General features: G+C 43.4%; 1 protein-coding gene across 2 annotated transcripts in view; it reads right to left on the bottom strand.

The window, feature by feature from the left end:
* Positions 1 to 20,877, bottom strand: part of LOC112115861 (serine/threonine-protein kinase Nek7) — a 129,228-nt gene that overhangs the window by 19,804 nt on the left and 88,547 nt on the right. For both annotated transcript variants that reach the window (XM_026655469.2, XM_026655470.1), the window contains exons 6-7: positions 16,356 to 16,464; positions 13,504 to 13,611 (exon numbers count right to left, since the gene is read on the bottom strand). In XM_026655469.2, coding sequence (XP_026511254.1) covers positions 13,504 to 13,611; positions 16,356 to 16,464 — 217 coding nt within the window. The remainder of the gene's footprint in view (positions 1 to 13,503; positions 13,612 to 16,355; positions 16,465 to 20,877) is intronic.

The raw sequence follows: 20,877 nt of genomic DNA, 5'->3' as shown, positions 1-20,877 counted from the left end.
GTGGGAAGGCGTACCTCAGGCTCCCGCCCCACTGAATCACGAAGGCATCTGTCAATGAGCTTGGGCTGAGATTCTGGAATGAACAAAACCGAGGACATTGGCTGTTGTCCTTGGTGGCGAAGAGATCCACCTGGGGAAAACCCCACCTCTGGAAAATTGAATGCAGGACGTCCTTTCTCAGCGTCCATTTGTGCATGTGGTACGACATGCTGAGGTGGTCTGCTAACCCGTTTTGAACCCCCGGAAGATATGCTACCACCAATTGGTCTGAGTGGGCGATACAGAAGTCCCATAGGAGGAGCGCCTCGTGACAGAGGGGAGAGGATCGAGACCCGCCCTGCTTGTTTATGTAGAATATGGCGGTAGAGTTGTCCGTCAGAACTGACACGCTGTGGCCTTCTATGGTAGCGTGAAAGGTCTGGCAGGCGAGGCGAACCGCCCTTAACTCCTTCACATTGATGTGGAACAACTTTTCTTCCCTGGACCATAAGCCCTGGGTTCGTAGGTCCCCTAATGTGCCCCCCAGCCCAGGTCTGATGCATCTGTTACTAGCATCAGGGTGGGCTGCAGTGCAGTGAAGGGGACCCCTTCACAAACTTGCTGTTGATCGAGCCACCAGCGGAGGGAGTTCGACACCCGAGCTGGGATTGTCACAAGGGGTCTCTGCTGGGGCGATACGTTTGGGCTAGCCACAGCTGTAACGGTCTGAGTCTCAGGTGGGCATGTCTGACTACGTGTGTGCAAGCCGCCATGTGCCCCAGGAGTTGCATACAGCATCTGGCTGTGGTTGTGGGAAATTGTTGAATGGAGGTTACGGCTCTTTGAATGGCCAGGAACCTGGGAACTGGAAGACTTGCTCGTGCCTCCACCGAGTCTAGGACTGCCCCTATGAAGTCCAGTCTCTGTGTAGGGATCAGTGAGGACTTGGGCACATTGACCAAGAGACCGAGCTTGGGGAACACATGTAACGCTAGTGCCACGTGGGAGCGAACCTCGTCCTCTGACCTGCCCGCGAGGAGCCAGTCGTCCAAGTATGGGTATACCCACATCTTTCTTTTTCGAAGAAAGGCTGGCACCACGGACATGCATTTCGTGAACACTTGAGGGGCCGTTGCCAGGCCGAAGGGCAAGACCGTAAATGGGAAATGGTGTTGGTTGATGGTGAAATGTAGGAACCACCGATGAGCAGGGCGGATGGCGATGTGAAAATACGCATCTTTCATATCGAGGGCAGCGTACCAATCCCCCGGATCCAGGGATGGGATAATAGCGCCAAGGGAGACCATGCGAAAGCGGGCCTTCACTAAGAATTTGTTTAGTTTGCGAAGGTCCAAAATAGGGCGGAGACCCCCTTTTGTTTTGGGGATAAGGAAATATCTGGAGTAGAACCTTTTCCCTCTTAGGTCTGGAGGGACCTCTTCCACCACCCCTGCTCTGAGGAGCGCCTGCACCTCCTGTATAAGGAGTTGCTCGTGAGAGGGGTCCCTGAAGAGGGACGGGGATGGGGAGTGGGAGGGAGGGGGCGAGGAGAACTGAAGAGTGTATCCCACCTCCACCGTGCGAAGGACCCAATGGTCCGATGTTATACGGGACCAAGCACGGTAGAAATGGGACAAACGGTCCCTGAAACATAGGGGAGGATCCGGTATGAGGGTCGGTACGCTGTCCTCGATTGCAACTTCAAAATCCTTGCTTGTTGCCAGGCTGCAGCTTGCCTTGGCCTTGGCTTTGGTTAGGCGTGTTTTTTCACCTACGCCTGTTGTCCCTGCCCCTTCTGCGGTATGGTTCCTGCCTGGGGCGAGGGTGGTACTGTCTCTGCTGCGGAGGTTGGGGCCTAAAAGGCTTCCTCTGTGTCGCTGGGGTGTGCATTCCCAACGACTTGAGGGTTGCTCGGGAGTCTTTGAGGCTATGTAGCCTGGCATCCGTTTGGTCTGAGAACAAACCTGACCCTTCGAACGGGAGGTCTTGTAAGGTGTTTTGCACCTCTGGTGGAAGGCCTGAAGCCTGTAACCATGCCGAGCGCCTCATCACCACTCCTGACGCGATTGTCCTGGCAGCTGCGTCCGCGGAGTCAAGGGAGGCCTGCAGAGAGGTTTTGGCCACCGCCTTCCCTTCGTCCACGATGGCTGCGAACTCGGGTTGTGAACCCTGAGGCAGGGAGTCCTTAATCTTGGAGACTGATGCCCAAGAATTGAAATTGTGCCTGTTCAGAATCGCTTGCTGATTAGCGATCCTTAACTGGAGGCCCCCGGACAAGTAGACCTTTTGGAATGACCCGAGTCTGCCTCAGAAACCACGGACGGTGACCTTGAGGGCCACGGTGGTGCCGTGGAACGGTGCTGGTCCGGGGTCGGAGAGTGGTGCTTTCGTGACCGGGACCGGGAGTGCCGCCTTGTCGACCTGGACCAGGACCGGTACTGGTGCCCTCGGGTCCGGGAACGACTGCTAGTGGTTGGTCTTGGGGATCGCGTGACTGACACGTCCCGGTGCCTGTTTGAATAAGGAGCCAGGGAACGCTGGACCGGTGCCAGGCGTTTGCTAGGGCCAGACGCCTGTGAGGCTTTCTGCGCCGAGGGTAGCCAGGAGTCCACCGAGGCGGAGCTCGACTGGGATCGGCGCCGTGAATGGTGCCGAGATGATGACCTTGATGGGCGCACCAATGCTGACTTGCCTCTGGATGGCAGTCTCGGTGTCGGCCCCGGATGCTTGTCTTTGGCCTGGAGGGGGCTCTCCGCGGACAATTCGATGAGGTCCCTTGCTGCCTCAAACATGTCTGGCGTGGAGGGCTGTTCCAAAAGCTCTTCCAGCCCTTCCTCCTCACTCGATGCGCTTATCCCGGGGCTCGACGGGCCGTTCGGCGCCGGAGCCACTGGCACCGGGATCTGTCCTGGGGCAGCAATGCCCTTGGGCGCACTCAAGTCCTTCACGGGCGCTACCTTTTTATGTGGGGAGCGTCCTCGGGCCTTGGGTTGGCCCTTCGATTTTGTCGGCGAAGACGACCGGCGCCGGGGCAGTCCTGTTGTTTCGGTGCCGTAGGCTTATAGTGCCCCACCGGTGCAGGATCACGAACCGATGCTGGGGCACTCCGCACCGAGGCTGACGGTGCCGCGGCCGGATGAGTCGAAGTGGAGGGCTGTAATGCAGCCTCCATGGGCAGCTGCTTAAGCCGAAAGTCTCTCTCTTTCTTAGTTTTGGGCTTGAAGGCCTTACAGATCTTGCAGCGCTCTTTCTGGTGCGATTCCCCCAGGCAACGGAGACAAGAGTCGTGGGGATCGCTAATCGGCATAGGCTTGCGGCACGTGGCACAAGCCTTGAAGCCTTGGGTGTGCAGCATGCCCCGCCGCCCAGGGCCGGTGTCGGGATTTAACGAAACACCTAAAACAGAAGAGCTTAACTATCTTCTAAAGAACTGATAACTGCTAACATTAACACTGATACTATTAATGCTAAGGGACACTCTCAGGCGAGAGATAAGAGTTGTTCCAACATCGTCACGGACGGTAAGAAGGAACTGAGGGAGGGTCGGGCCGGCAGGTGTATATATATGCTAGAGCGGGGCGCCGCTCTGGCGGGACCCCTGCCGGCCTGACGGGAGCCGCTGAGGGAAAAAGTTTCCGACGTCCGTGCACGCAACGCGCGCACACCTAATGTGTAATGGACGTGAACAATCACTCGAAGAAGAAGGATACTGCAGTAATCGAGATGCAAGATAATGAGATCCTGGATGAAAGAATTTTAGCTGTGTGGATGGATAGGAAAGGCTGATCTTAGAGATGCAGACAGAACCTGTAAGTTTAGACATAGCCTGGATGTGAGGACATACAGAGAGGTGTTGAAGGTGACACCAAAATTATGGGCCTGAGTGACAGGTGGGAAGGTGGTTCTGTCCACAGTGATCAAGAAAAGAGGTAGTAGGGAAGGATGGTGGGGAGGCTGGGAGGGAGGCGAGATTTAAAACTTTCTTTTAGTCATATATAGCTTGAGCTGACAGCTAGACTATCACAAGATGTGAGAGACAGGCTGAGATTTTAGTTTGGACAGGAGAGAGGTCTGGGTAGAGACGGTAGTTGAATTTGTATTTGCAGACGAGATTACCCAGAGATAAGATGTAGAGGGAGAAGAGAAGACCAACAATAGAGTCCTGTAGAGCCCTGACAGAAAGTTGGGGGAGAGGAGGATGAGAAGGACCCTCCAAAGGATATGCTGAAGGAGCAACTAGAGAGGTAGGAGAACCACCAGGAAAGGACAGAGTCATAAAAGCCAAGGGAAGCCAATATTTCAAGGAGAAGAGCACAAGTGAAAGAGTCCAAGGTGGCTGACAGGTCAATGAAAATAAGGATTAAGTGGTGGTTCTAAGATTTGGCTAGGAAGAGGTCATTGATGCTGGTAAGAGTGGTTTCAGTGGCGTGAAAGAGGCAGAAGTCAGACTGAGGAGTGTCTAGGATGACAATGCAGGAGAGGAACGGCAACAACAATCAGACAGTAAATTCAATGAGCTTAGAGATGAAAGGGAGATTTGGTGATAGCTGGAGAGCCAAGTGGGGTCAAGGGTGTTGGTATTTTTTTTTTAAATGGGAGACTAAAGCATTCTTGCATTGTAAGGAAAAAGATCCAGAGAGGAGTGAGAGACAAAGGAGAAGATGAGAGTGGACATGAGAGATCTGGAAACAGGATGGGGTCACTGGGGCACGTGTAGGAGTTAGAAGAGAAAAATAGACAACTTTTGTGACTATGGCAGGGAAAAAGGAGACGAGAGTGGTAAGAAAGAAAGGATACCTATGCAAGGGGAGGAGGAAGGTCACATCATATTATATTCAAGGTGTTCCATGGCCTGGCCCTACAATATCTAGAAGACCACCTAAAGCTCCAGGATGAAGACTGACAACTTTGCTCCTCTAGAGCAATGGAACTCTATATAATGAGGGTTTAGCTTATCTGCGAAGGAGACAGAACTTTCTCAGTGGCTGGTTCTGAGACTGTAGAATGAACTTCCCCAGGAACTAAGGACCATCATAAACCTCACCACATTCCACTCCAAGTACAAGGCAAATTTCTTTGGCCCTGCCTTCTCTATCAAATACAATGCAACATGTATTTAAAACAAAAAACAAACAAACAAAAAAACCACCTACCGAAACCAGACATTAAATTGTACAGGCTTCTCCCCCTGAGTACAGGATGAGAGAACAAGACATGTGACAGGTGTTAGTCACTTTCCTTAAAAAATACACTACTAGAAGATATTCAGATGCTACAGTGATGAGTGTGGCATTAGAACATACAGGGAACAAAATAGCATAGACTAGGTATACTAGAACTCAATGATCCCTCCTGGACTTCAAGTCTATGAATCTATTGGATTAGTTGGCATTTGTGCTCTCAAAACAGCATGGAACCTTTTGCCTTAGTTGAACACATGTACTCTGTAGATTAAAGAATAGCTTCTCATTTTTTATTTTATTTTGCTAAACTTTTAAAGTAGCTCAAAATTGCTCCTCCTCAGAATGAGATGAATTCGAAGCACTGCCAGTCACTAGCCTCATCCATAAACTGAGACTGTTCGTTCTACCAAATTATGGGGTAGTTTGAAGGATCATATGCATGCATGCATGCCACCTGGCCCTGCCCACATCAAAAAGGGATGTGTGCATGTCTTCACTGCAGCATTGTCTTCCCAACTCCTGGACCCACAGAGGATCCATCACAAGTCCATAGATCAATATGTAAGGAGGTGGAGGAGGATCAAGGGTAGCTGTATTATCTTGTCTGTGGTCCATGTTCATTTTGCATAACCATCCAACCCTGGCAACATAGCTCCATTGGCACTATGATGCCATGGAGATGAAAGTCAGGGGGTGCTGAAGCCAGTGTGGCATCACTAGAAAATGCAGATAGCCCTGTGCTTTCAGTGCATCTAGGTAGTTTTGCAGGGTTTGGGGGCCTTTCTGATCTTCCTTCCTGCCCCCAGAAAGTACTATCTGGCCATATGGGTGGAGGTTGTGAGATACTCTGCTGCCTACCAGCAACAAAGCAAAGTTTCACTGAAGATGTGAAGTGCTCTATTTGTTTTCTACTGAATCCTAACCTACATTTCTGAATGCTATGGCTACTACTAACACCATTATTATATTTAACTTAAAAGTGTAGGTAAAGGGAATAGGCACAAACATAAATCTGATTTGGAACTACGACACGACTACAGGCTGTCACCTGTAGAGCCATGTACTGGCATGCAGAGATCCAAAACTCAGGCTGATCCTTGCTTCTAATAAAGGCCATAAGGTGTGCTATGGAGGAAAGGCATTCAGCCCTGGAAAGGTTGGTGGAGAGAAAAAATGAGGGAAGTGTATCCTATATTGTTCTCAAATGCCCTCCTAACCAACCCAGGTGAAGTGCATTCCAACTTCAGTGGGTATTATGACCAGCCTTCTACCAAAAGGGAGATTGACTCAGTGGTTCTGTTTGTTTTAAAAAGGAAGAATCTCAAAAGTCACACACACACACACACACCTACTTGTTTGATAAGGTTGTACACAATTAATAATGCCATTACCTAAGCTTAGCCAGACCACTTTAACTATTGAAATTTGTTTTAAAATCCTTACATTTATTTTGAAGCTTGAATAGGTTTTTTTTTAAAGTTGCAATTAAAGGCACCACCATTTAAATTTAGAACTTATAATACATAATTAAGGAGAATTTTAGTATATTTCTTTATATATGAAAACCTGAATATACTCTGCTGGTGTAGTTAAAAAAATTTTTTTTAGATGAAAAGATAGATTGGTGATTGGACAATATTTGTAGTTCACTAATTTTTTTGTGTGTATCATAGAATATCAGGGTTGGAAGGGACCTCAGGAGGTCATCTAGTCCAACCCCCTGCTCAAAGCAGGACCTAATCCCCACCTAAATCATCCCAGCCAGGCTTTGTCAAGCCTGACCTTAAAAACCTCTCAGGAAAGAGATTCCACCACCTCCCTAGGTAATCCATTCCAGTGCTTCACCACCCTCTAGTGAAAAAGTTTTTCCTAATATCCAACCTAAACCTCCCCCACTGCAATTTGAGACCATTACTCCTTGTTCTATCATCTGCTACCACTGAGAACAGTCTAGATACATCTTCCTTGGAACCACCTTTCAGATAGTTGAAAGCAGCTATCAAATCCCCCCTCATTCTTCTCTTCTGCAGACTAAATAATCCCAGTTCCCTCAGCCTCTCCTCATAAATCATGTGCTCCAGCCCCCTTATCATTTTTGTTACCCTCTGCTGGACTCCCTCCAATTTTTCCACATCCTTCTTGTAGTGTGGGGCCCAAAACTGGACACAGTACTCCAGGTGAGGCCTCACCAATGTAGAATAGAGGGGAATGATCACATCCCTTGATCTGCTGGCAATGCTCCTACTTATACAGCCCAAAATGCCATTAACCTTCTTGGCAACAAGGGCACACTGTTGACTCATATCCAGCTTCTCATCCACCATAACCCCTAGGTCCTTTTCTGCAGAACTGCTGCCTAGCCACTCGGTCCCTAGTCTGTAGCAGTGCATGGGATTCTTCTGTCCTAAGTACAGGACTCTGCACTTGTCCCTGTTGAACCTCATCAGATTTCTTTTGGCCCAATCCTCTAATTTGTCTAGGTCCCTCTATATCCTATCCCTACCCTCCAGCGTATCTACCACTCCTCCCAGTTTAGTGTCATCTGCAAACTTGCTGAGGGTGCTAACCATGCCATCCTCCAGATCATTAATGAAGATATTGAACAAAACCGGCCCCAGGACCGACCTTTGGGGCACTCTGCTTGATACCAGCTGCCAACTAGACATAGAGCCATTGATCTGTTGAGCCCGACGATTTAGCCAGCTTATAGTCCATTCATCCAGCCCATACTTCTTTAACTTACTGGCAAGAATACTGTGGGAGACCGTATCAAGAGCTTTGCTAAAGTCAAGGAATAACACGTCTACTGCTTTCCCCTCACTCACAGAGCCAGTTATCTCATCACAGAAGGCAATTAGGTTAGTCAGGCATGACTTGCCCTTGGTGAATCCATGCTGACTGTTCCTGATCACTTACCTCTCCTCAAAGTGCTTCAAAATTGATTCCTTGAGGACCTGCTCCATGATTTTTCCAGGGACTGGGGTGAGGCCAACTGGCCTGTAATTCCCCGGATCCTCCTCCTTCCCTTTTTTAAAGATGGGCACTACATTAGCCTTTTTCCAGTCATCCGGGACCTCCCAAGATCGCCACAAGTTTTCAAAGATAATGGCCAATGGCTCTGCAATCACATCCGTCAACTCCTTTAGCACTCTTGGATGCAGCGCATCCAGACCCATGACTTGTGCTCGTCCAGCTTTTCTAAATATTCCTGAACCCTTCTTTCTACAGAGACGGCTGGTCACCTCCTCCCCATACTGTGTTTCCCAGTGCAGTAGTTTGTGAGCTGACCTTGTTCGTGAAGACAGAGGCAAAAAAAGCATTGAGTACATTAGCTTTTTCCACATCCTCTGTCACTAGGTTGCCTCCCCCATTCCGTAAGGGGCCCACACTTTCCCTGACCACCTTCTTGTTGCTAACATATGTGTAGAACCCCTTCTTGTTACTCTTAACATCCCTTGCTAGCTGCAACTCCAAGTGTGATTTGGCCTTCCTGATTCACTTCTGCACGCCTGAACAATATCCTCCCTGGTCATTTGTTCAATCTTCCACTTAATGTAAGCTACTTTTTTGTGTTTAAGATCAGCAAGGATTTCACTGTTAAGCCAAGCTGGTCGCTTGCCATATTTACTATTCTTTCTACACATTGGGATGGTTTGTTCCTGCAACCTCAATAACAATTCTTTAAAATACAGCCAGCTCTCCTGGACTCCTTTTCCTCTCATGTTATTCTCCCAGGGGATCCTGCCCATCAGTTCCCTGAGGGTGTCAAAGTTTGCTTTTCTGAAGTCCAGGGTCCGTATTCTGCTGCTCTCCTTTCTTCCTTGTGTCAGGATCCTGTACTCGACCATCTCATGGTCATTGCCTCCCAGGTTCCCATCCACTTTTGCTTCCCCTACTAATTCTTCCCTGTTTGTGAGCAGCAGGTCAAGAAGAGCTCTGCCCCTAGTTGGTTCCTCCAGCACTTGCACCAGGAAATTGTCCCCTACGCTTTCCAAAAACTTCCTGGATTGTCTGAGCACCACTGTATTGCTCTCCCAGTAGATATCAGGGTGACTGAAGTCCCCCATGAGAACCAGGGCCTGTGATCTAGTAACTTCTGTTAGTTTCCTGAAGAAAGCCTCGTCCACTTCATCCCCCTGGTCTGGTGGTCTATAGCAGATTCCCACCACGACGTCACCCTTGTTGCTCACACGTCCAAACTTAATCCAGAGACTCTCAGGTATTTCTGCAGTTTCATATTGGAGCTCTGAGCAGTCATACTGCGCTCTTACATACAATGCAACTCCCCCCACCTGTAGGAAAGCTGGAGTGGGAAATAGCCACAAGAAAGGCCACTTTCAAGAAAGGATAGTTTGGGGAAACTACTAGTTTGGGGAAACTAGTAACAGAAGTTCCAAGAGAAATTAAATTAAGAAATAACAAAGAAGGATTGTATTAAGGATTTTATCATAGATTCTAGGACTCGAAGGGACCTCGAGAGGTCATCGAGTCCAGTCCCCTGCCTGCATGGCAGGACCAAATACTGTCTAGACCATCCCTGATAGACATTTATCTAACCTACTCTTAAATATCTCCAGAGATGGAGATTCCACAACCTCCCTAGGCAATTTATTCCAGTGTTTAACCACCCTGACAGTTAGGAACTTTTTCCTAATGTCCAACCTAGACCTCCCTTGCTGCAGTTTAAGCCCATTGCTTCTTGTTCTATCCTTAGAGGCTAAGGTGAACAAATTTTCTCCCTCCTCCTTATGACACCCTTTTAGATACCTGAAAACTGCTATCATTTCCCCTCTCAGTCTTCTCTTTTCCAAACTAAACAAACCCAATTCTTTCAGCCTTCCTTCATAGGTCATGTTCTCAAGACCTTTAATCATTCTTGTTGCTCTTCTCTGGACCCTTTCCAATTTCTCCACATCTTTCTTGAAATGCGGTGCCCAGAACTGGACGCAATACTCCAGCTGAGGCCTAACCAGAGCAGAGTAGAGCGGAAGAATGACTTCTCGTGTCTTGCTCACAACACACCTGTTAATACATCCCAGAATCATGTTTGCTTTTTTTGCAACAGCATCACACTGTTGAACCATATTTAGCTTGTGGTCCACTATAACCCCTAGATCCCTTTCTGCCGTACTCCTTCCTAGACAGTCTCTTCCCATTCTGTATGTGTGAAACTGATTTTTTCTTCCTAAGTGGAGCACTTTGCATTTGTCTTTGTTAAACTTCATCCCGTTTAACTCAGACCATTTCTCCAATTTATCCAGATCATTTTGAATTATGACCCTGTCCTCCAAAGCAGTTGCAATCCCTCCCAATTTGGTATCATCCGCAAACTTAATAAGCGTACTTTCTATGCCAATATCTAAGTCGTTAATGAAGATATTGAACAGAGCCAGTCCCAAAACTGAAAGGATATTAGGAAAACGATTATGATAAATCAGTGCTTAGTAGACATTATAAAGTTGATATCAGTGTTTACAATGTACAGTCTTACTTTTATGAGTTTATAAATCAGCTACAAAATTTTCTCCCCCAGGCTGAAACCTGGCATAAGGTCTGAGTTTAAAGTATGGAAAGAAAAAAGAAGCAACTCCTTACCCTCCAACAAAACCCAGCACCCCAGTTGAAAAAACACCTTTTTTGCCCTCTTCTCCTTTTCCTGCTGATTCTTATATTTGTAAAAGAGGACTTAAAGTTTTTTTTTTTACCCCCTAGCTCAGTTTCCAAGCACCTTGAAACCACTCCCCCATGGTGAACCTAAAAAAACAGAGTTGAAGCAACTGTTTGTCTTTCCTACCTTTTTGATTTATAACTCAAAGTAATAGGCCAGCTCTTCTCCTTCCATCACTGACTTTCACCTCCTCTGCATGCTCCCTTTCTATTGAACATTGTAGATCAGGACTTTTTGGCTCCCACAAACAGAGTACAACAGTGTTGGTTCCCACTGCAGCCTGTTCACATTGCTGTTTTATGTACTATGTTTTATTTATAGGCATTAGCAGGGCCTAAGCCATGACAAGTAATATAAAAGAATGCTGCAATATTGTCTGAACTCACCATTGGCATATTATAGTAGGCAAAAAACAATATTTTTAAATAAAATAGTATATTATCTAATCTTGATTTGGCGTTTTTTAAATTATATACGAAGTCAAGAGAGAGGAAGCCTGGTAAAAAGAAGATGCCCCGCTATTTTTGTCTTTTATATGCGGTGACATGGACTCACTTAATCTCAATTTTTCCACTGAGACCCATGTAATTATTGTTGGTCTTGATATGTGGCAATTTCTGCTTATAGCAAAGACAAGAATCTATAATAAAAAAGAAAAACTGGAATGTGTAGATGAGTGTCCCAAAGGTTTCCTCGATGACAGGGAATTGGCTGATTATACTGCCAAAATTATAGAATGTAAAGTCTGCTTTCTGAAATGAGAGTTTATAATACACTTGTTTTGGCTCTTTAAAATCCAGCAATTACCTAAACCTCCCTGAGCTCTTGGATACTATTATGCTGAATAAAAATCTTGTCATGGGTCTTAAATCCTGGCTAGCCTTGGCTGCTCTCCTGAGGGGTCCTAAGGCTGATTCAATGCCCTTTGAAGTCAATGGCAAGGGGTCCACTGAATTCAGTGAATAGTGCATTAGGCCATTAATGAAATAAACTAGTTCTTTTTTTGACTTGCTCCAGAACATGGACAACAACTAGATAGTCAACTCAGCAATCCTGCAAAATTCTATTGGGTATCTAGAACAACCTCTACCTAAACAGTCAATGAGAAATAATCTGCGTTCTTGCAATTAGGTAGTCATGAGCAGACAGATATTTTTATAGGGCAGGTTTAAGTTTTAAAGCAATTCTCAGTTTAGATGGCCAACAACATCTAAGTGGAGATTCCCATTCATTTTGCATGATGCTGTTTAAGATTGGATTAACTGAGATTCTGAAGGATTTTGAACCCCTAATTTATTTTAGATTTTGGATTTGTAACATACACCCCTCCATACACAGCTTCAAGCACATATATATAATTTAACACACCAATATATTTAACTTCCTTTTCTCCCCCCAGAGTAAACAGAACCATCCCCTAATACAATCTATCAATTAATTATCCATTCCCACAACAATTTTCCTTTCTAAGTACAGATTACTTACTGAGAACTATTCCTCTTTATGGTACTTACATTTAGATTTAACAATCTGTAGACTATCCCTCAACACTTTAAAAACAGAGACAATCTGTTGGTCCTCTGTGCCTCCCTTGGTATCATTTTTCTCGAGAAGTCTATTCCATCTCTTTAGATTTTAAATAATCTCCTCAAATGATACCCAAAATATGTGAATTCTCTGAAAATGCTTTTGGTATGGTGAATATAATGCTACTCTTTATGAGTGATCCAATTCCCATACAAAAAAGAATTGGGTGTTTTTAGATGTTCTTTTGTACTTTCTCCCACACACTTTTTAAAAGAATGTTTGCAATTCGAAATTCTAAATCCTGATCTGCCCATCCCATTCTCCTCGGACACTACAAATTGGAGGTTGGGGTGCAGGTCATGATGGTAAATAAAAATCCTGTTATGTCTTCACAGGATATAAATATCAAAACATGATATTATATGTATTTATAAAATGTATTTAAGAAAGGTAATACTTTTTTGCTATTTTACATTGTGTTTACAGGCACCAGATTAGATAATGGAATATCTGTGCCCCATATGCAGCTGTCCCAAATTGGCTAAATACTATGGAACCATGTTTTGTCAAGTGATATTGAATCAGTTTAATTTTGGTATCTAATCTTTTTAAACAGGAAGATGTATTTATTTGGCTTTAAAATGTCATGATATTTGTTTTTGTTCTGTTAGAATATGAGCAAAAACTAATTTAGCAATATCTAACCTATTACATTTCATACCTCCTCAAAGTGCATGTCACCAGCAAATATTCCACGTTCCATTTATAAATTCCTTTTGCGTACCTGATTACAGTATTTTTTCCACAGCTAATTAAAGGGTCAGTGCAGTCTTTAACCCTGTTGAAATTCATTCTTTAGTTTTACTTTTTATTACACCTCTATAAAATGTTCTGTTTACAATAGGTACCGACTTGTTCTAAACAGACATCTTTTATTAAGTAGTCCAAGGGCAAAGAAACAGGAAACTGAGTGTGAAACAGATATCATTACAGCTTAATAAGGTTTGACCAAGGGGCGGACAACTTTAATTTAAAAAAAAAAAAAAAAAAACTGTTGAGGTAACACAATATAAAGAAATTAAGTTTATATGAACAAAATTATTTTATTTTATCTTGCAACAAAATCATTTTGCATGATATTCTTACCTAAAGAATGTGCAGCTGTGGTTTTGGAGCTGAAAAATCGTCCAAGACCAAGATCTCCAAGCTTTACTACCCCTGTAGCTGTAATGAACACATTAGCTGGCTTTATATCTATGAAGAGAAAAACAGTTTGCAATATGTTAGCAATAAAACCTACTGCATCATCAATAATACATGTACTGAGGTTTGTAGTTTTGTTAAATGTTAATCAAATCAAATGACAGTACTGTTTAGAAAATCTTTTAAGCATTTAATAAAATGTGAATTTGGGATTTTAAAAATTCTAATTAACTTTTGTGGCTATAACTCAAGTTACTTTTATTGGTTGTGCTTAATTCACTATAGCAACAAAAACTGAGCAACGAAAAACAACAAATAAAACAAGCAACACATAAAACAGTTTTAGCTCTAAAACTACAAAACATGAACATGCTGATAATAGGTACTGTTATACAAACTATTTAAGTCTTAACCCTGACCTTTGGAGACAACAGCAGCATTTTTTAAAAGTACCTGACACTAGTCTCCTAAATAAGTTTCACCTGCTTTTTTTTTAAGTGTCAAGTACCCTCAGCTGTCACTGAGCTCAAGAGCAACAGCTCAACTGTTCAAAAGCAGAACTTTTGAAAATCAGGTCAAGTTTAGGTATGAACATAACAATAGGCACTCTTCTTTAAAAAAATCTTGACCTGCATGTTCTTAACTTTTGCTGGAAACATGGAAAATGCTAGTATTCAATGGGTTAATGACAACAGCATTTAACTTACTTAAGGTTCCCTATAAGACATGCTTACCACGTGTGAGCTTTCATCTCCTCCTTTCCACACACTTACTATCTCAGACTTTTGGCCTTTCAATACATGCATGTGTAAGAGGATAACCAGAACAGTAATTTGCAGGGGTGGCTGGTAACTAGGTACTGATGGGTCCAAGTGTAGTTTGTCTACTGAAGGGTGCATGGGAGGACTGAGGCAGAGGTGGAGTTTTTTCCCCAACCTATGAGTCTCTATAACAGATGGTGATATGGAATTTCAGGCCTATGAGGGATTAATTTCAGATTAACTCAGAGGCAAAGTAGTTCATGCATCACTTGTATCCTGCAGCCACTGAGAAAGGACAGAAGCAGTCTAGACCTGTTCCTCCAGGTCTGCATAGGTAAGTGGATGAGGGAGAGGACAATAAAATGAATTAACAAGGGTAGGAGAGGCTCAGTACCTCACAAGGAGAGCTGGACGCTGCTGGTGCACACTATTAGGCAAGAGGATTGGAAGCAGTAGGGATGAGTGAGAGAGAGTGTAGGCCAATGGCTACAGGAAGATAGAGGAGTATGACAGTGGAGGAACATACAGGAGAAGGTATGCATGCGTATAAAGTGAATGGGTGGTAAGAAGAGGTGAATAGGTGGGGAGTCTTGGGAGAGAGAGTGGGAGGGGATAGGAGGGAGAGAGTTGAATGGAGAGTAGGCACCAGCAGGTGGAAGGGGGAGTTGGGGAATGAGAGGTTTCTGGCACCTATAGCCCCATCACTTATTTTGATCACCAGACATCATTAGTGATTTGCCTGATAGCACCAAATCCATACCATACCAAAGGAAGTCTGTAGCCATACCAACATCCCCATTACATTACTCCTGGGGGAATTCTGCGCCACTGCACATGTGTAGAATTCATATCCCCGGCAGATTTTTTTTTCTCTGCAGAAAATAAATTCTGTTAGGGAAGCGCTGCAGTTACACCTTTCGCCCATCAGGGGCTACTGTGGTGCCAGAAGAGAGGGCAGCTGGCTCCAGGCTGGAGCCGCCAGCCACAGATAGGGAGGAGCACACTGGCTGAGTTCCTCACAGCACCCTGCCCGCGGGGCCAGGTGAAGGGGCTCGGGACATGGGGGGGATGGACAGAGCACGATGCGCAGGGGCACTGGGGGGGGTCACATAGACTGGAGTTCAGAAGGGCGACAGCATTGAGCCAGGGGCTGAATAGGAGGGGGATGCAGAGCCACATGGGGACAGGGGGAGGTGGGTGGCTGAGTAGGGGTACAGAGCCACATGGGGACAGGGGGAGGAGGGTGCAGGGACAGGGTAGGACAGATGGCTGAATGGGGGTGCAGGGACATGAGGGGGAAGGGAGTGCAGGGACACACAGGGACAGGTGCAGATGTGCCTGACTGAATGGGAGAGGCTAGGGGTCAGCATGGGGGAGGCTCCCCAACTCCCTAACAATTCCCCCCCCCCCCAAGAAAACCCCTGTTCCGTACTTCTCCCACCCACACCCAACAGCCCTCCAGGTTCACTCCCAGGCTCCTTCCCAGCAATTACTTCCCTCTGAGCTCCTCCGTTACCCCGACTCCCCCAAAGACTTTGCACTGCTTCTGAGGGGTGTGTGAAATACATTTCTGGATTGTAGTTTAAATTATTACTCAAAGTTCGGTATTAATATACCTAGTAAGGAATTTATTTGTCAAAAAACACTTCCTGAATCTTTTTTGTTGTCTCTATTGCTACAGACATACTTGCTGACAGGTATTTTGAAATAAATTACCAAAATAATTGAAACTGGCATGATTATATTGTGTTGTTTTGACATATAAAATATGCAGAATTTTAAAATATTGTGGGCAGAATTTTTAATTTTTTGGTGCAGAATTCCCCCAGGAGTATCATATATCTTTTAAAAGGAAATCCTTTCTATTTTTAAAGTTACTTATAAAATACTGCAGTAACATACACATTGTGTTAGTTACTTGTCAAAATTGATTCTTTTAATATCTTATTTGGTATCATTTGCATTGAACCTGCCAAGTTCTCTCATATATATTTAATACTTGTTAAAGATGCAATATCTATGATCCTATGTTACCTCTATGCATGACACGACGAGAATGCATATGTTCCAATGCACTGCACAGCTGAACAAAGTACTTCCAAACTGTCCTTTCAGGAATCAACCTCTTCTGTTTCTTAAAATGCTTTATAAAGAAAACAGAGAAGTATTGAAAACTTATTACACAATTAACTGAGAAAATAGGTAAACTCTTAATTAAAAGCTATTAAGACAGAGCTCACTTAATCTGAGCAAAAGTTTCTAGGACTATTTTCAGATATGGAAGTTCAACTTTTCCCTGAAATATTAACATACAATATACCAGCACAGGACGTGCTGACATTAATCAACAAATAAACACTATACTGAATATCAAGCTGTTTAAAATAAATGCACAGTCCTAAGAAAAGTTCATATGTTTATTTAACAAAGTTACATTTTTCAGAGGAAAAAAAGCCTCAGTGGAAGGAAATGAGGGTGGAATGTTGTAGTACAGAATCAAACTGCCATATAATGGATAAAGGCCAGCAGTAAGGAAAAGTTACTAAAGGAATTCTCAAAATAAAGAAGTTTTTCACCACCAAAATTAATTTCTATAGGCTTTTATTCTCATGAGCCTAGAACAAAGAAAACAAATACCAAGGATAGACATTCATAAGCCATCAAAATTATGTAACTCAATTTTAGAAGCCATGAAGTATGTACAATTGGGAACACAGGAACTGTGTATGGCTAAGAATTTAAAATACGTCAGTCAGTCAATTTGCCTCTCCTGTTCAACTTTTTTCCAGTTAAACAGCTATACTAGGTAAAATTTAACAATGGTCATCTCTTTCAAATACTGTATTCAAGGGTGGCAAATAGCTGCCGAGTTCTCCATAACTGCATATTGAGAACCCATAACAGCCAATTCTAGAACATGAAAGTTTGACAATTTTAAACTTTGCTGCCAGAGGTAGGTAGGCTTAAATGAAAACTTCCCCAGAAGTCTGCTGTTTGTCTATCTATACTTGAGAAATATATTACATACTTAGTTTGATATGAAGGGTAAGCAAATTAGAAAAATCTTTTAAGGAATGCTAACAGTCATATAGTAATCAGATCCTCTACTATTAAAAACAAAACCTTACAAATTATGTCAATAAAATACATATAGTATCAGCATTACACTTGACAGAAAGGTCATGTACAGATCAGTTATCAGTGCTGTAAGGAAACAGTGATATTTTGTTCAGTGTCTTAAAAAAAAAACCCCACACACACACAGAAAAACTGACTCTGTAGATATGTTGTTGCCTTAGGATGCAGCCTAACGTGAGAGAGCCCGGTATTATTAAAATATCAATAGCAAAATATACTGGAAATACAGTAGATCATAAAATTTCACCAAAAATAGTAAGTTTAGTTCAAGACTATTTCAATATAAGTTTTTATTCAAATGAACCAATGCTTTTAAATCAGTTCTTTAACTATAACTTTCACTCAGATTTGGATTCAATCCAAACAAACGCTGTGTATCTGTTCTCCCCAGAGCTGAATTTGCATATCAGAGGATTGTTTGATGTCAACAGGAAGATAGAGACCAGGTTTCTTTTCATTTATAAACAAATACACAATACCATGTAAATATACGCACATGAAAGCATACTGCCTTGATTCAAAATGAATTCTGAAAATTATCATAATTATAACTATGTACAATAAAAAAAATCTTCAAAATGTTCTTAAATAAACTGAACTTTAAGTACAAGCAAGGATGAAAAATTCACAAAACAAAAGTATGCAGATTTTTTTGCATCTTATCCATAAAAAACCCTTTAAAAGTATAATTCACAATGTTTGTAAAAAAAATAATTTTCTTTTAATATTTCATTCATTTGCCAGCTACACCATTGTAGCACACTGTATACAAAATTCTACAGAAACAGCTTCAGAATTCCAGTGATTCAAGCATTCCAGTCATTCATATAAATATGTGAAAGTGAATTGCTTTTGCGGTATTCTGACCTAACTAAAGTATTACTTTTGCATGACATTAACATACTCCTTTCTGAGGTCATGACTAATATTAAGTTGTTATAAATGTGAACTTTGATTTATTACTCATGTGAAAAGGATGGCATAAACAAATCTATCCGTTCTTTAACTAAGCATTCTATTCAATAAAGGAACAAATAATGTTATTTTCACTTGCTTACACTTAAAAATAGTCCAAGTCTTTTAAAATAAATCTTCATAATATTATTTTGAGGGGTTATCACCTTATTTTTTTATTTCTGGCGTATTCTTAATGTTTCCTTGGTCTGCTGTGCACCAAGAAACAAAACAATGACTGAAAGCTTGGGATATTAAAGCAAACTGATTTCACAAAGACACCAATTTCCAAAAAAATAGCCTGCTTTTAGGGAACAGCTTTAATAAGAGCTTTGGTTTCTGGGGAAGAGGAAAACACAAAACCAAAATGAAAAACTTTTGCTCACAGCTTTATCTTTCCACGGGTCTATTTTGTGTTGATAAAACACACGATCCACTTTGTTATGTGTATCTTACACTGTATGGCATCTTTTTCAGCATATTTAAGGAAAAAGAAGAGGCACAATAGCCCTGTTTTAACATTTGGTGTTCCTTCTAGCCTTTCTTCCTTTTCGTTTTTAAACATTCTATAATGTGAAAATGCAATTGTTCTGATGGTGGCACTGTTGGCCATCTCCTACGGAAATGCCAAAGTACAAAGGACATGGACACAAGAAAAATACCTCAGAACTGATCTCAGCTAGTGTCCGCACCCACTGCCCCTTTGGGAAAGCAGTATTTTAAAAGTTATTCTGTGTAAAAGTTGGACCCCAGTGTGGATTGAGCCAGAAAAAAATCACTTATGCTTGTACTGCAGGACTGGACTCTGTTGCAAACCAGAGAGTTTTAAGATAGCCTGATATCAGAGTAACTGGGTAGCTCAAAGTGACATGCTGTATAGCCATTGAATCCAAGCAGCACTTATTAGGGGCATGGAGTGGCCACGTGGAGGGCATAACTGGTAGCCGAGTGGCAGTGAAGTGTTCTCAGGATGTCTCCTTGTGCCCACCCCCAGTTTTTTTGCAATCATACCACACCACCACCACTTCCTCCTCAAAAATTGAAGAGAATTTACTGCCCCAAAACATCAACAACTAAGAATTGAGGTTGACTGGGAATGCCTTGTACCCCTACAGAATGTTAGTTTGAAAAAAAAAAAAGATCAAACAAATAAATGCACCTATACTTAAATCTCTGAAAGGCAGGAAATAGCAAGTTAAGGTACAAAACCAGCCCTGCTTCACAACCTTAACTCTGCCCTTTTCAAATGATGCCCCAACCCATCCCTGACAGACATTGTAGCATTGTCTCCTTCCAGATGATATGGAACAATAATACAATAGGAGAAACTGTCAGAGCATGTCCTCACTAAGGCAAATTTGAACACCAGGTTGCTATGCCTGGCCTATCCTCAACCACTGCACCTATTCTGCCCAAATCACCTCAAAGTTGTTGGATGTTACCATCCCTTGACCTTTGTCCTAAGGATTTCCTCTGCATTATTACCTGTAACCTGTAATGCACGGTCATGTATGCTATCAGACTGTTGCGACCATTTGGGGAATCTGCCTGTATAATTTATGAATTCTTTATGAGATTATGAACTCTCTGTATCTTTACCAAGCTGAAAAATCCATTTTGCACGTGAGGCTAGTTGTCCTTCCAACTCCAGGCTGGAATTAAATTCTAACAGGGGTAGGGACAAAGCAAGATCTAACACCAGTGAGTAATTTAAGCTAAATGCAAGACCAGTAAAATGTAATAGTGGCTAACAACAGATTGGCTCCCAACCAGAACTGGTTGATCACAGGAAAAGTCATCTGGGCTACAAAGCCACGTGCTAGTACTCTATGATGATCTGTCTGAGGGACTGGAAGATTATAAAAAGGGCAAAAGCTACTCTATTGGCTCTGTTCTTTGGGATCATTTTTTTCCAGGTCAAGAAGAGGGCAAAGCACCCTACCATGTAGGGGGCCTGATGAGGCAGGGTACCCTGCCTACCTTCCTGAACACAGATGGCTCCCCAAGGTAATGGTGAGCTAGTGAGGGACTAAGGCATTGTGTTCAGGATGTTTGTGGTATTTTAAATGACCTCTACTCTCTTGTGTGGCAGGTGAGTAAGTAAACGAGCAATGATGTCAGAATCTGTGCAAAGTATGTGTATGTGTTATATCCTTCACAACTTGCTATAGGTCTCCCGAGAGAGTTAGACCAGTAAACCATCAGGCTCACATCTGGAGTTCTGGGTGAGGGCATGTTTAAGCAAACAGGGAAGTCTGAGAGGTCAACACTGAATACAGGCTAGGCCTCAGGAGGGGATGCCAGACAGAGGGTCTGTGCCCAGTGAGTGTTGCAGGACCTAAAAACTGGGATAATGGCTGTGCTCCACTCAGGAGACTTAAGCACCTGGGGACCCACCGGCTGGGTTCCCTCAAAGCGTCTAGTCAAGTGAGGGCCCAAGCGGGAACACTTGACTGGGACCTCG

This window comes from Terrapene carolina, unplaced genomic scaffold, assembly GCF_002925995.2.
Source record: "Terrapene carolina triunguis isolate 2854851 unplaced genomic scaffold, T_m_triunguis-2.0 Scaffold210, whole genome shotgun sequence".
Classification (NCBI taxonomy): Eukaryota; Metazoa; Chordata; order Testudines; family Emydidae; genus Terrapene; species Terrapene triunguis.
This window is presented reverse-complemented; position numbering and strand designations above follow the sequence as displayed.